The following is a 12,678-nucleotide window of genomic DNA, read 5'->3' on the forward strand; positions in this document are numbered from 1 at the left end:
CAGGATTCAGGTCCTTTTTTGGGACAGATTTTCACGTGTAGTTTATAGGTTTATGCTCTACAAGTTAGGATTGTTTGAGGAGCAAAAATGATTTTTTCAGTATCTTTTCTGTTATGTTCTTCTGTATGGCTACACTTTTGAACATAAAACAGAACTAACTGGTTTTGCAGATAATACAATTACCATTGTTAAAAAAACCACTGGGAAGTATTAACAGAGGAAATCACAAATGACAATTTTATGGAGGTTCTTATCTGGTTATATGTAAATGCCACACATTTCGTAGTTGTGATTTGTAGAGTGGAGATGGAGAAATGCATTTGGTTAAACTTTCAAGAATGTTTCTGTATCATCATATTCAGCTACCTTTTCCATAAAGACAGTTGTCAGTTTCTAGAAGATAGTAAGTCCATGTGTTTGGCCAATTTTCTTTTCTAGATATGATAAGGATAATGTGTAGGCTGATTATTGATTTAAACAGGCAAGTAAGTTGAAATGATGTGTGCAAGTTCAAACACCAATGCAATGTCTTTTAGGCCTATCTATTTATACTGTGGAGAATATTAACTAAAACTCATAGACACTTATTAGCTGAGCAGTTTTTAAACTGTTGTTGATTCTGATAATGTGTGTCATAAATATGTCTTAACTGTTCAACAATTGACACGTTTCACAGAGTAGTGTTCCTTATGAAAGTGAGTTATAGAACATGGAACCAACTAAATAACTTACTCTCTTCTTTTTCAGTTCACATTGAAGACCTGTACTGCTTTCACTATACGTCCAGTACAGAAGACATTCCAAAACAAGCAGGATGGAACTTTTTTGACTTACAGTCAGAGTATCAACGCATGAGGGTGCCTAATGACCAGTGGAGTCTAACGTTGCTCAACAAAGACTATGAGGTTTGCAGAGGCTGCTCAATTTTGAATTATCTGAGGACATGATATATCAAGTGCAGGTGTTTGTTACAGATAATTACCTCATGAAGAAATAAGCAAATGTCAATTCACAAACTGACACCCATATGAGTAAAATTGTACCGAAGGTCCTGCACGTCAAAAAGGGCACTGTGTAAGCTTAAGTATTTGACTTCCTGGCTATAATTTTTGTTCCTTGGTGGTGGGTGATGTAAAGATCTTTAGAAAAAAGCTGAACATCTTGCTGAAAGCATGCAATAAACAAGCATGGAATTTTATAGATAAAGATAAATAAAAAGGTAATAAAGAGAATAAAAATAGACAGGAAGAGTGATAGGTTAACTGAGTAAAAAGATTGTCATAGTCTATTTTAATTATTAATTTAATTATAGAGAAAAGATTCAAATGTGTTATGTTTAGCAGAAAGAGTATGTATTGCTCTTTGAAGTCAGTTGGCATATGTGAAGACACAGTATCCAAGATTACTGTTTGGTTCACTCTTTCTTACAGCGAGTGATCTGCGAGTACCCTGTTGAAATGTCAGAGCCGGTTATCCAGATTTGTTACTGACCTAGAAACATAGTGACATTCCAAGTATGGTCACGCAGTGGTTGGACGCAAGACTCGTATTGCAGAGTACAATGGTTCAAACCCAGTGAAGCCATCCAGATTAAGTTTTCTATGATTTTCCTAAATCACTTAAGGTGAATGCTGGAAGGTTCCTTTTGAAGGAACTTGATCGATTTCCTTTCCCTTAATTTTCTAATGTGAGGATGGGTTGTCTCTCTAACAACTTGTTGCCGACAGGACATTAAACCTTAATATTGCTGCTTCCCTTCCTTCATAGTAACATGTTGTTATAAGTTGTGTTTTATGAGATATGTGATGTACATCCTTTAAAAGTCTTTCTCACCTTTGAAATATTAGTTGTGGTAATAAAGAAACAATTTTCAGCTTGTAATTTCTTAGACCATTCCGGCAATTTTGTGACATTTTGTTGAATCGGATGTATTGCCAGTGGTCTGCATTTTTTTAACACAATATTTCAACGTTGTACCTCGGCGTCTTCATCAATTGCTTCCTGTAACTGAACGACCATGTCAGTTGGTCCCTAGATGTTCCGTCTTCTGTTTGCATCTGCTTCTGCTGTTTTCCCCGGTGGCGGCCGTTTCGTGGCATTCCCTTCTAGGTCTGCGCCCACCAGGCACATTCGTAGCTGTTGACAGGCTGCATTTTTGCTGTTGGTGACCGTTCCGACCTTCTCCAGCGTGATCGTGTCAGTTGGTCGGCAGGTGTTCCATCTTCCGTCTGCGCCCACTTCCGCTGTTTTCCCCAGTGTCGGCTGTTTCATGGCATTCCCTTCTAGGTCCGTGACTGCCAGGCGCGTTCCTCACACTGTCGACTGTCAACTTGTCACTTGGTTCTCCCACTTGCCTTTCAAATCCTATACAGATTTCCACAAGATATTTAGAACTCCATTGTAAATGTACATGTAAGACATCCAAGTTGTATATTAACGATTGTAAAAGAGGGAAATTGGAATAAGTCTGTAATTACAGGGAGCGGATTGAAATTGAGGTGAAAGGTTTCCTTAAGATTACAGAAGCCAGAGAATGATACCAATGATAAGTTTGCAGATTAATGAAATAAGAAGAGACATAGTGGGAGGAAACTGCTGTTGGGGGGAGGGGGGAATTACAATAATCAGACATGGATGTATTAAAGGACTAGAAATTTGGATTCCCTCGTTTATTCGCTGCAGATGGGAATCATGAATAATAAAGATAGTAGATATACAGGGTGAATCACCTAAAACTTCCACCGGAAATATTGCGGATATCGAAAGTTTGTTGATGTGTGGTTTTCACAGAATGGATTGATAGTCAAGGGCTCGTATGTTAGCCAACCAACAGATCGTAATAATACTTAGAAAGTGTATTTTTTGTGCCAAAATACAGTTTATAAATGGAACAATGCCTATTGATGACTACAAACTAAAAGTAGGGTAAATTGGAATGTCAGTCATGTTTGTTGAAGGATTATATTGCGAGTCATTTATGAGATATTGTATTTTGAAAAGTTCCAACACTGACACTTGTACATCACCTATGACAGCACGCATTAAAGAAAGAATAACACAAGTACATACACTAGTTGTGTGGATTGTGACCAGTAATGAGACAACTGACCATGACAGATTGTGTTCAAAATGACAACCGCCAGTGGCAATACACGGAATGATTGCTGCATACGTTCTAGCATTTCAGCAGAGATGTCAAAGTCGGCTGCAGTAATACATCATTGCATATCATCGAGTATGGTTGGTATGTCCTCGTAGACAGCATCTTTCAGCTTTCTTCACAGAAAAAAAGTCTACAGCGGTCAAATCCATGGAATGGGCTGACCAAAGTACAGGTCGTCTGCATCCAGTTCAACAATTTGGAAACTATTTGTGAACACATATTGTAGTACTTTGTGCACTATGAGCTGGACAGCCATGTTGCTACCCCAGATTCTTCCTTATCTGCTGAGGAATGTCTTCTAGCATTTGTGGACAATGGCCTGTTACGAGGCTGTGATACTTCAGCATGCTCGGTGTTCTGTTGAAGAAAAACAGGCCTATGAGCTGATGGTTCACTGCCCCACGCTACATGTTTACGCTCCATGGAGCTGACGTTCCACCTGACAAAGCCAATGGGGATTGCCTACAGACCAATAGCGCATGTTTTGGCAGTTTACATGGCCATGATTGGTAAATTTGTCTTCATTACTAAACAAGATACATGATACATCCAGGGTATCCTGTCTTAATGCCTGTGTACAGAAGTTAACACGATTCCCATAATCGTTTCCATGCAGCTCTTGATGGAGAGAGATGCGATAGGGATGGAACCTATGTTGATGGAGAATGCATAGGACCCTTGCCTGACTCATATCAATTCCTTGTGCGATTGTCTGGGATGCTTGTATTCCCTTTTGCGTGCTTCATCGATTGCGTTTTTGTATTTTCTGCTTTCGTGAGTTAAATTCAGTGTCTCATGTGTTATGCAAGGATTTCTATCAGGCCTTGTCTTTTTACCTATTTGAACCTCTGCTGCTTTGACTGTTTCATCTCTCAGGACTACCTGTTTGTCTTCTTCTGTGTTCCTTTGCCCTGCTCCAGTCATCTGTTGCCTAGTGTTCTATCTGAAACGCTCAACAACCTCTGGTTCTTTCAGCTTATCCAGGTTCCAACTCTTAATTTTCTACCTTCTTGCAATGTTTTCAGTTTTAATCTAGAGTTGATGACCAATAAGTTGTGGTCAGAATCCACATTTGTGCCTAGAAATATCGCACAATTTTAAATCTGATTTCAAAATCTGCCTTACTATTGTATAGTTAATATGAAACCTGGCATCCAGGTCTCTTCACACATAAACTGTTCTCATTTCTTTCCCCCAGTCCATATTCTTTCACTACTTTTCCTTCTCTTCCTTTTCCTATTATGAAACTCCAGTCCCCTCATCACTATTAAATTTTCATCCCCCTGAACTATCTGAATAATTTCTTTTATCTCATCATACTTTTTTTCCAATCTCTTCTTCATCTGCAGAGTTAGTTGACATATAAACTTATACAACTGTGGCGGATGTGGGCTTCGTGTCTGTCTTGGCTATAATAATGCTTTCACTATGTTGTTCATAGTAACTTACCTGCATTCCTGTTTTCTTATTTGTTATTAAACCCATTTCTGCATTACCCCTATCTGATTTTGTATTTATAACACTCTACTCACATAACTAGAAGCCCTGTTCCTCTTGCCACCAAACTTACCTAATTCCCGCTATATTTAACATTAACCTATCCATTTCCCTTTTCAAGTTTTATAACTTACATGCCTGATTAAGGGATCCAGCATTTGATGCTTCAATCCATAGAATGCGAGTTTTGTTTCTCCGGATGACAACATTGTCCTGAATATGCTCTGCACAGTGATCTGAATGTAACATTTATTGCTCATTTATTCAAAGCAGTATTCTAATGCAGTGCTGATACCAACTAAAATGAAGTATCCCTATTGACCTGTGCATTTTTCTCAGTTTTATTCTGGTGGATGCATTACTTGTGTGTGTTATCTTTATCAGCAACAGCATTTTCTTGCACCGAAATTGGGAACATGAGGGTACAACCTAATATGTATTCAGATAAATGCCCATTTAGATCAGCATGGTAATTGAAGAAGAACTGCAATGTTCAGCTTGAATAATAAATTTATCCCTACAAAAATTCAGTGACAACAAATCTATTATTCACTCATCTATTTATTTATTCATTACTAACTGTACACTTTGGCACACCTAACTCTCGGTTATATCCTCGGAGAGACTTCACATAGTAGCAGAGTTATTGTGCCTACACCTATAGACACCTATGAGTAACTTCCTCACCCACTATCTTGAAAGAATCCCACCTATAAAACAACTTCTAATAACTGGATGAATAGTCTGGATAATTATAGTCTCTAGGCAATAAAATGTAATTTATGCATGGTGATTCTAGGATGGTATTACAAACTATAAGGAATGGCGGAGAATGTTAAATGTAGCAAATTGAAAAAGGGAACCTGATCTGAAAACAAAAGAGTGGAAAGTTATAAGGGAAAATTGTTCTGATGCCTCAGATAGTGGAATAGATGCACCGATACCATAGTTGCTAAAATTATAGGGTAGGCAACTCCAACAGGCACGTAGGGGTGGAGACTGGGTTAACAACTCAACTAATCCAATGCAGATGGCATACTGTGTACTGACATGAGCAACTCTGGTATACAATGTCTGTACTGTAGTAGACTGCAACCTGTGTTCAGAAGTTGAAGGATTAACATTGATCAGCCCTGACTAAATGGAGATGTACCTGGTGACAGACCTTGCAGACATGATTTTCGTAAATGGGCAAGCAAATGGAAGCAGCAGAGAGGTGGAAAGGTTGCACAGGAATAAATATATGTGTAGAATACATCTGACTCGCACCAAGTTTTTAAGACTTTTCCATCAATTAAGTGAAATCGTGCAATTGGTACCATAGTACGATGACAGAGAATGGTGACAAACTACGCGTACTCTTAATTTAGAAGATACAGTGCTAGCTCGAATAGATGAGGCACCTGCAATCAACACTCATTCAGTTGTGCATGAAAGGAATGTTTTGCAGAGTACTGCGTGGCAAGTGTAATAGGAAATGCAGCTACACCCCCTACTGTCCACAGAAAGTGCATGCTTTGATTGCTTCTGACTTTGGACCTCATTATCAGTCATTGTGTTGGCGGAGATAGTCATTGAGTATATACTAGGCCTATTTCTTCTTCCTCCCCACTTAAATGCAATAGTGTACACAATGTATATCAGAGATGTACTACCCAAGTTCCTGGAAAATATCCCTCTTGTCATTCATCAACAGATGTGGTTCCAACATGATGGAACCTCACCTCACTTTGAACAGAGGGTTTGTGAACAACTACATCACACATTCTGTGAAAAGTGGATAAGCGGAGGTGGTCCTGTTTCTTGGCCGACACATTCACCTGATCTAACCTCCCTTGTTTTTTTCTTGTGGGGCCTGTAACATTATGTGATTGCCTAATCATTTTAAATCATTCATTAATCGAGCAGTCGCTCGGCAACAGCTACAGTTAGCAAATAATGTTGCGAAAATGTAAAAGGTGAACGACCTGTGATGTAACTTGTTTATTGTCGAAGCGCCGTCAGAGATGCTGTGAGTTATTGACTTTGAAAACCGCGGCGCGAAAAACGGACAGAAGAAGAACATTTTGTTTAGATGTACGAGATATTCTCGATGAACAGTTACTCATCCTTCTCTTGTCTCCTGTAACTTGTGTCGGACGCGCATGTCTTGCCGCCGTATTGTTATTGTCAAAATTAATATTGTTCTAGTGTAAAGTGAATGTGTAATACTAAAAGTGCCTAGCAGTAGATTTATTGTGCGACGTGTATGTGAAAACGTCAAAGGAATTGTTTTCATTAAGAGAAGTGCCAGTCAAAACGGCATCCATGCTAAATCCGTCATTGCAGTGTAAGTTTGTCTATTACTTGCCATAAATTCAGAGTTAAATGGAACTGGTGTATGGACTATTCATTTACTATAGAATCTATGTCTCACTTCTTCATGAAATTATTTAATTTTCTATATGTTTCTGCCAAATAGAGAGTTCACAGTCACGAATTCTTTTGTCGAGTTCGGACGGAAGTTGCATGCGGCGAAATATTTTCTCCGCGCCATATTCTACTGGTAAATGCATGATAAACTACGGTCCCTTAGGAAATTCATGTTGAGCTATCCAAAATAATTATATTTTGAATAGGCATTTACTCTCCTCTGCAATGCAACTTCCGACTGATCAGACGATCCAACAAGAAACAGCCGCACACGGTCGGCGCTCGCAAATATGTTTCCACCGCTGATTATAGCTATATGTTACAGCACAAAAGTAACATATTGTTATAATTAGAGACTACGAATGGGGACATTTATAACTGTATGTTTATGTATACACATTACGTAAACATATCGTTATAGGCCCTGTGAAAAGTCTGTCGAGACTGGAGAGAATTCCTAGCAAGAATCCTTGCTGTTGCTGACACTGTTCAAACAATATCAATGTAGCAGTTTGTGAGACTTGTGCTGGTAAATGGGATTCATTGTTACTGTACCATAGACTTAGGATTTTCGGTCTCTCTGACATCACCATTATTAGTCCCTCACGAAGGGAAATTATCAGAGTGTATTGGAGAGTATTCAGTGGGAATTCTGTACATCATATTCAGGGTTTCGTAGTTGGGCCCTTAGTTTAGTGCTGTGCAAAGCAAAGGTTGAACTTGAGTAGATTTTCACTTACACCTTTCAACTTGGGCGTTTCTGGGCTATGTTGCCTTACCTCAAATTGATAAGTTTGCCACTCTCCATCATCTCTGACAGTTTTTAATAACATCACAGAATTACCCTATATAGTCCAGACAAGTTAATGACAGGAGGTGAGCTACAAGGGACAGTGAAGTGCCTAGACATGCTCTTCAAAAATAGAACAACCTTATGCTCCAACAATTTGTTTATTTTGTGCTATCTAACTAACATTTACATGAGTAACCAGAAGTAATCAACAGATGACAGTTACATACATAGATTAAGACCAGAAACCAACTTTAATTGAGGCTGATTATCCATCATACTATCAACAAGAATTTGTGACCATTGATCTCTGTTTAAGAATAAGCATAGTTAAATATTACAACTTTACTTTATCATTTATAGTTATTATGAATATGTTTACTTAAACCCAAGGAGGACTTGTTAGCAAAACTGTTACACCATGTGAGAATGAAATGTTGTGTACCACAGAAGGGTATGTTGCAAATTAAAAAAGCAAGAAGTACAAGGGAACATAATAATTCCTATTACATGTAATGGAGAATTAATGGTTCTTGGAGAGTTTGTGTTTCAAGAATAAGGAATGCAAATTGGGGTTTAATGCCTGGTCAACAAAGGTGTTATTAGACAAGGAGCACACGCTCAGGTTGTGGAATGGTAGAGAGGTAAACTGACATTGTCCCAGTATTTTATCTTACTTGAATTGTGGAAAGCAGGAGAAATTGAAACCTAGGTGGCTTGACAGGGATTTGAATAGTTGTTTTCCCAAATGTGAGTCCAGCATCTCACCATTATGCCATCTTGCTCAGTGGTTTGTTTTTATCATGACAGCTGTTTGGTGGTGATGAACTGCCACTGCAGTTGAGATGCCCCATGTATTATAGAATTTATGCGTTGTGTGTATAGTGCACTCTACTGCTGTAGAAGGTGTAATGTTCACACTTATTTATCACTGATGTATTATGGACTTCCGCACCATGAGATTCTTTGCCATTAATATAAAAGAATGTAGCACTTCACTAAAAATGAGAACAATATGTCCACCAAGTATATAAGAAATGACTCCAATGAACATAGTACACAAACCTTACTTGCTATAATAATTTCTATCTCATTCGTGTAAATACTGCACCAGGCATGTAATCTGACAACTATAGGTATGTGAATGTATCAGCCAAAGATAATATCTGTACTGCAAGACACACATTTTTATCCAATTTCTATCATCAGATGTTACACCATTTAATTACAAATTTGAAAAATTTCTAAATACTTTTGGATTTCTGAGATACGAGTCTGCAGCTTGTGGTCTAGTGGCTAACGTTGCTGCCTCTGGATCACGGGGTCCAGGGTTTGATTCCCAGCCGGTTTGGGGATTTTCTCTGCCTGGGGACTGTGTGTTTGTGTTGTCCTCATCGTTTCATCATCATCATCATCATCATTACCATCATTAGTTGTGACAGTGGTTAGACTGGACTGTGTAACAATTGGAACTTTGTAAGGGCGCTGATGACCATACAGTTGAGCACCCCACAAACCAAAAATCATCTGAGATGAGGAGGAGAAGGATACCTATTTATTTCAGAGTGTGGAAGACCTATATTGTATTAAACTAATGGTACTGTAGAATGGGATGATAAGGGGCCCTTGTTGTGGTCTTTAACTAATAATCACACATATGGAACAAAATTTGACTTAATGTTCGATGCATATGATGTCCATCACTATAACATACTTATTTATGTAGTTGTATAATTTTTGGTTCAAATGAAACCACAGACATTTTTATAAATAGTATCTTCCACCCCATTTTAACTTACCACGTTACTTTACACACTATCCAAATAAATCACTTAGCACAATGACAAGGGACACCAGAGAAGCTTTAAAATAAATTGTACATACAAGAAGCTGAATAAAGTTTATTTTTAACCTAACAATACCTCATGATGAGGCAGTAAACAGCAATTGACAAAATTAACAGAAAACTGAAAAATAGTTAAAGGCTCTGTGGGTATTTGCACACTACACTCGGCGGAGAGTAGAATGAATCCACACGTGACTGAATGCACTTTTATTACATCTCACTCAGAACAGAATTACAGGAAGCACATGCAAATAAGCAATATGGGTACTGACTAAGTTAGTCAAAGAAGCTAGCTCAGAGAATGGGTGGCTATTCATGATGTGGCTGTTGATAGTCATCAGAGCCCCCACCACTTGGTATTGTGTAGCTTGGGAGGGGGAGACGAGAAGTGTAGTGGCTGTCAATAGTCATCACAGAGCCTTCGACCCCTTGACATTGTGGAGCATGGGAAGAAGGGGGGGGGGGGGGGGAAGACAAGAAGTGTAGATGCATTGGACAAGACTGCAGTTGATCAGTAGTTAGTTCAGTACAGTGACATGACCAATCATGTCGTGACTGGCTCTGAGGGGTGTCATGACTGAACTGTTTCTTGTGGAGAGTGATGTCTCAATGCTGAGGGAGGGGACGGTATAGTCTTCTAGCCAGCATGACGGGTGAAGTGGGCAACCCGCGTGAGACAAAGGATTCAGCTGATCCAGAGCCAGGGTGTTGCTTGTTGAGAGGAATAATACTGTAAGGCAGCCATTGGCATCGATGGATGTGCAGATGATGTCATCATCAGCACCAGTAAGAAGCTGGTCGGAACAGAGTACAGTGACATGGTAGGTTTAGATTTAGATTAGATTAGATTTACTTTCATTCTAATTGATCCGTAGTGAGGAGGTCCTCCAGGATGCAGAACATGTCAGAAAAACAATAATACATAACAAATATTTAAAACTGAAACAAATAAGCTAATGTACCTTCCACAGGTCCCAAGTGGAATGATCATCATTTTTTTAATGAACACTATATGAAAGAATCATTTTAGAAACACTAATGCACTGAATTTAAAATAAAAAAAAGTTTTTATTTATTTATAAGGTAATAAACATGTAATACAACTACTATAATACTTATTTACAATGAACACATTACTACACTGAAATGCTGCAGAAGTTAGATTGTACAGTCTCTCTCTCTCTCTCTCTCTCTCTCTCTCTCTCTCTCCCTCTCTCCCTCTCCCTCCCTCTCCCCCCCCCCTCCCTCTCCCTCTCCTCCCCCCCCCCCACACACAAATCTGTTGGTCCTACTGCGAAATTCATCGATGGAGTAGAAGGAGTTTACCACCAATAAATCCTTTAGGCTTCTCTTAAGGGGCTCCGGAATGCCCTATACTTGCAATGTTAAAATAACGCTTATAAATTACATCTTTCCTCACAAAATATTTGAGGTAGAAAGTTGAACTTTTTACAGATTATTTATTGGAATATGGGCTACAACTTAACACAGGGATTTTACAAAATTTTAGTTCAGTTATTAAATATGATTTTTTTTCAATTGTAATGAAAATTCACAACATTTTTTTGCAATTTTTTATTTATATATTCAAAAATATACAGTTTTTTGGAAAAAGGCTTGTTAAATTATGCAGAAGGTACTGTGTAACATTTACTGAAAGTTTGAAACAAATATGTTTGGAAGATCCTTAGAAAACATGTAATTAGTATGAGAATATAAAAGTTTTGGGAATCGAGCGACAAAGATTGGATTAACTTTCTAGTGCATTCCAGGTCCATAGGATGGATTATCTTCATCCTCTGCAAACTCCTCCTCCAGCTTCCTCTTGTTCCTCCTCCTGTTTACTCTTGCTTGTATTTCTAGACTCTTTACAGCCCTGTCTGCAGCCCGAAGGCGTTCCTTGTCTAAAGCAAGCATCGCTCGTACCATGTTAGAACCTATCTTCATTCCCATATTTCTAAATACCTTTGGCTTTCCAACATTTCTCCTTTTCTTAAAAGCCTTCAGAGGATTTCTAATAACTTTACTTTTACTCATTATTATACTTCAACAAAATGGAGACTCAAGAAACAGAATTAATTACGAATATTTTCGAGATAACGACAGAGTAAATAAACATGAAACAATCGACAATCACACCAGCGATATATATTGAACCATCACAGGTTAGCCACAACACATACTTTATCTCACATCACTAAAATGTACCTGATGAACACAGACGTTAATAATAACACCATTTGACAGCAGTTTAACAGCGCCACAGTGGGTCACGCCCATGTAGAACACATTTCAAAAAAATTTTTAAAAATAGTTGTAGTCTTCGGAATTGAATAAATTATATATCTATTAAAAGGTAATAGTCTGCAGATTCAGAAAACGCAAAAAAGTAAAAATTGAACTTTTCATGATTTTGAGCCTTTCCGGAGCCCCTTAAGCTGAATTTCATTGTTTGGTTAAGCTGCTTATGGCTGCTGGTGAGTTATTGAAAATGTGTGTTCCTGAATAATGCACACCTTTTTGTACAAGAGTAAGTGACTTTAAATCCTTGTGAAGATTATTCTTATTTCTAGTATAGATTCCATGAATTGAGCTGTTGGTTTAAAAAAGTGATATATTTTTAATGACAAATTTCATTAAGGGATAAATATATTGGGAAGGAGTAGTTAGTATCCCTAGTTCCCTAAACAGGCTTCTGCAGGATGTTCTTGACGTTCACACCCCATATAACTCGTACTGCACGCTTTTGTGCCCGGAAAACTTTAGCTTGGCTTCATGAATTACCCCAAAAAATAATTCCATATAACATTATGGAATGAAAGTAAGCATAGTATGCCAGCTTTTTAATTTTTGTATCCCCTATGTGTGACACAATTTGCATTGCAAAGAGAGATTTGTTAAGATGCTTCAGCAGTTCTGTGATGTGCTCCTCCCAGCTGAATTTATTATCAAGCTGTAATCCCAAGAATT

At 38.2% G+C, this 12,678-nt stretch overlaps 1 protein-coding gene across 1 annotated transcript in view; it reads left to right on the top strand.

Moving 5' to 3' along the window:
* LOC126198520 (myotubularin-related protein 6) overlaps nucleotides 1-12,678 on the top strand; it is a 454,460-nt gene that overhangs the window by 302,776 nt on the left and 139,006 nt on the right. Inside the window, exon 4 of the mRNA XM_049934906.1 lies at nucleotides 748-905. Within this exon, the coding sequence (XP_049790863.1) occupies nucleotides 748-905 (158 nt within the window). The remainder of the gene's footprint in view (nucleotides 1-747; nucleotides 906-12,678) is intronic.

The sequence above is a fragment of the Schistocerca nitens genome, chromosome 8 (genome assembly GCF_023898315.1).
Source record: "Schistocerca nitens isolate TAMUIC-IGC-003100 chromosome 8, iqSchNite1.1, whole genome shotgun sequence".
In the NCBI taxonomy this organism is placed as follows: domain Eukaryota; kingdom Metazoa; phylum Arthropoda; class Insecta; order Orthoptera; family Acrididae; genus Schistocerca; species Schistocerca nitens.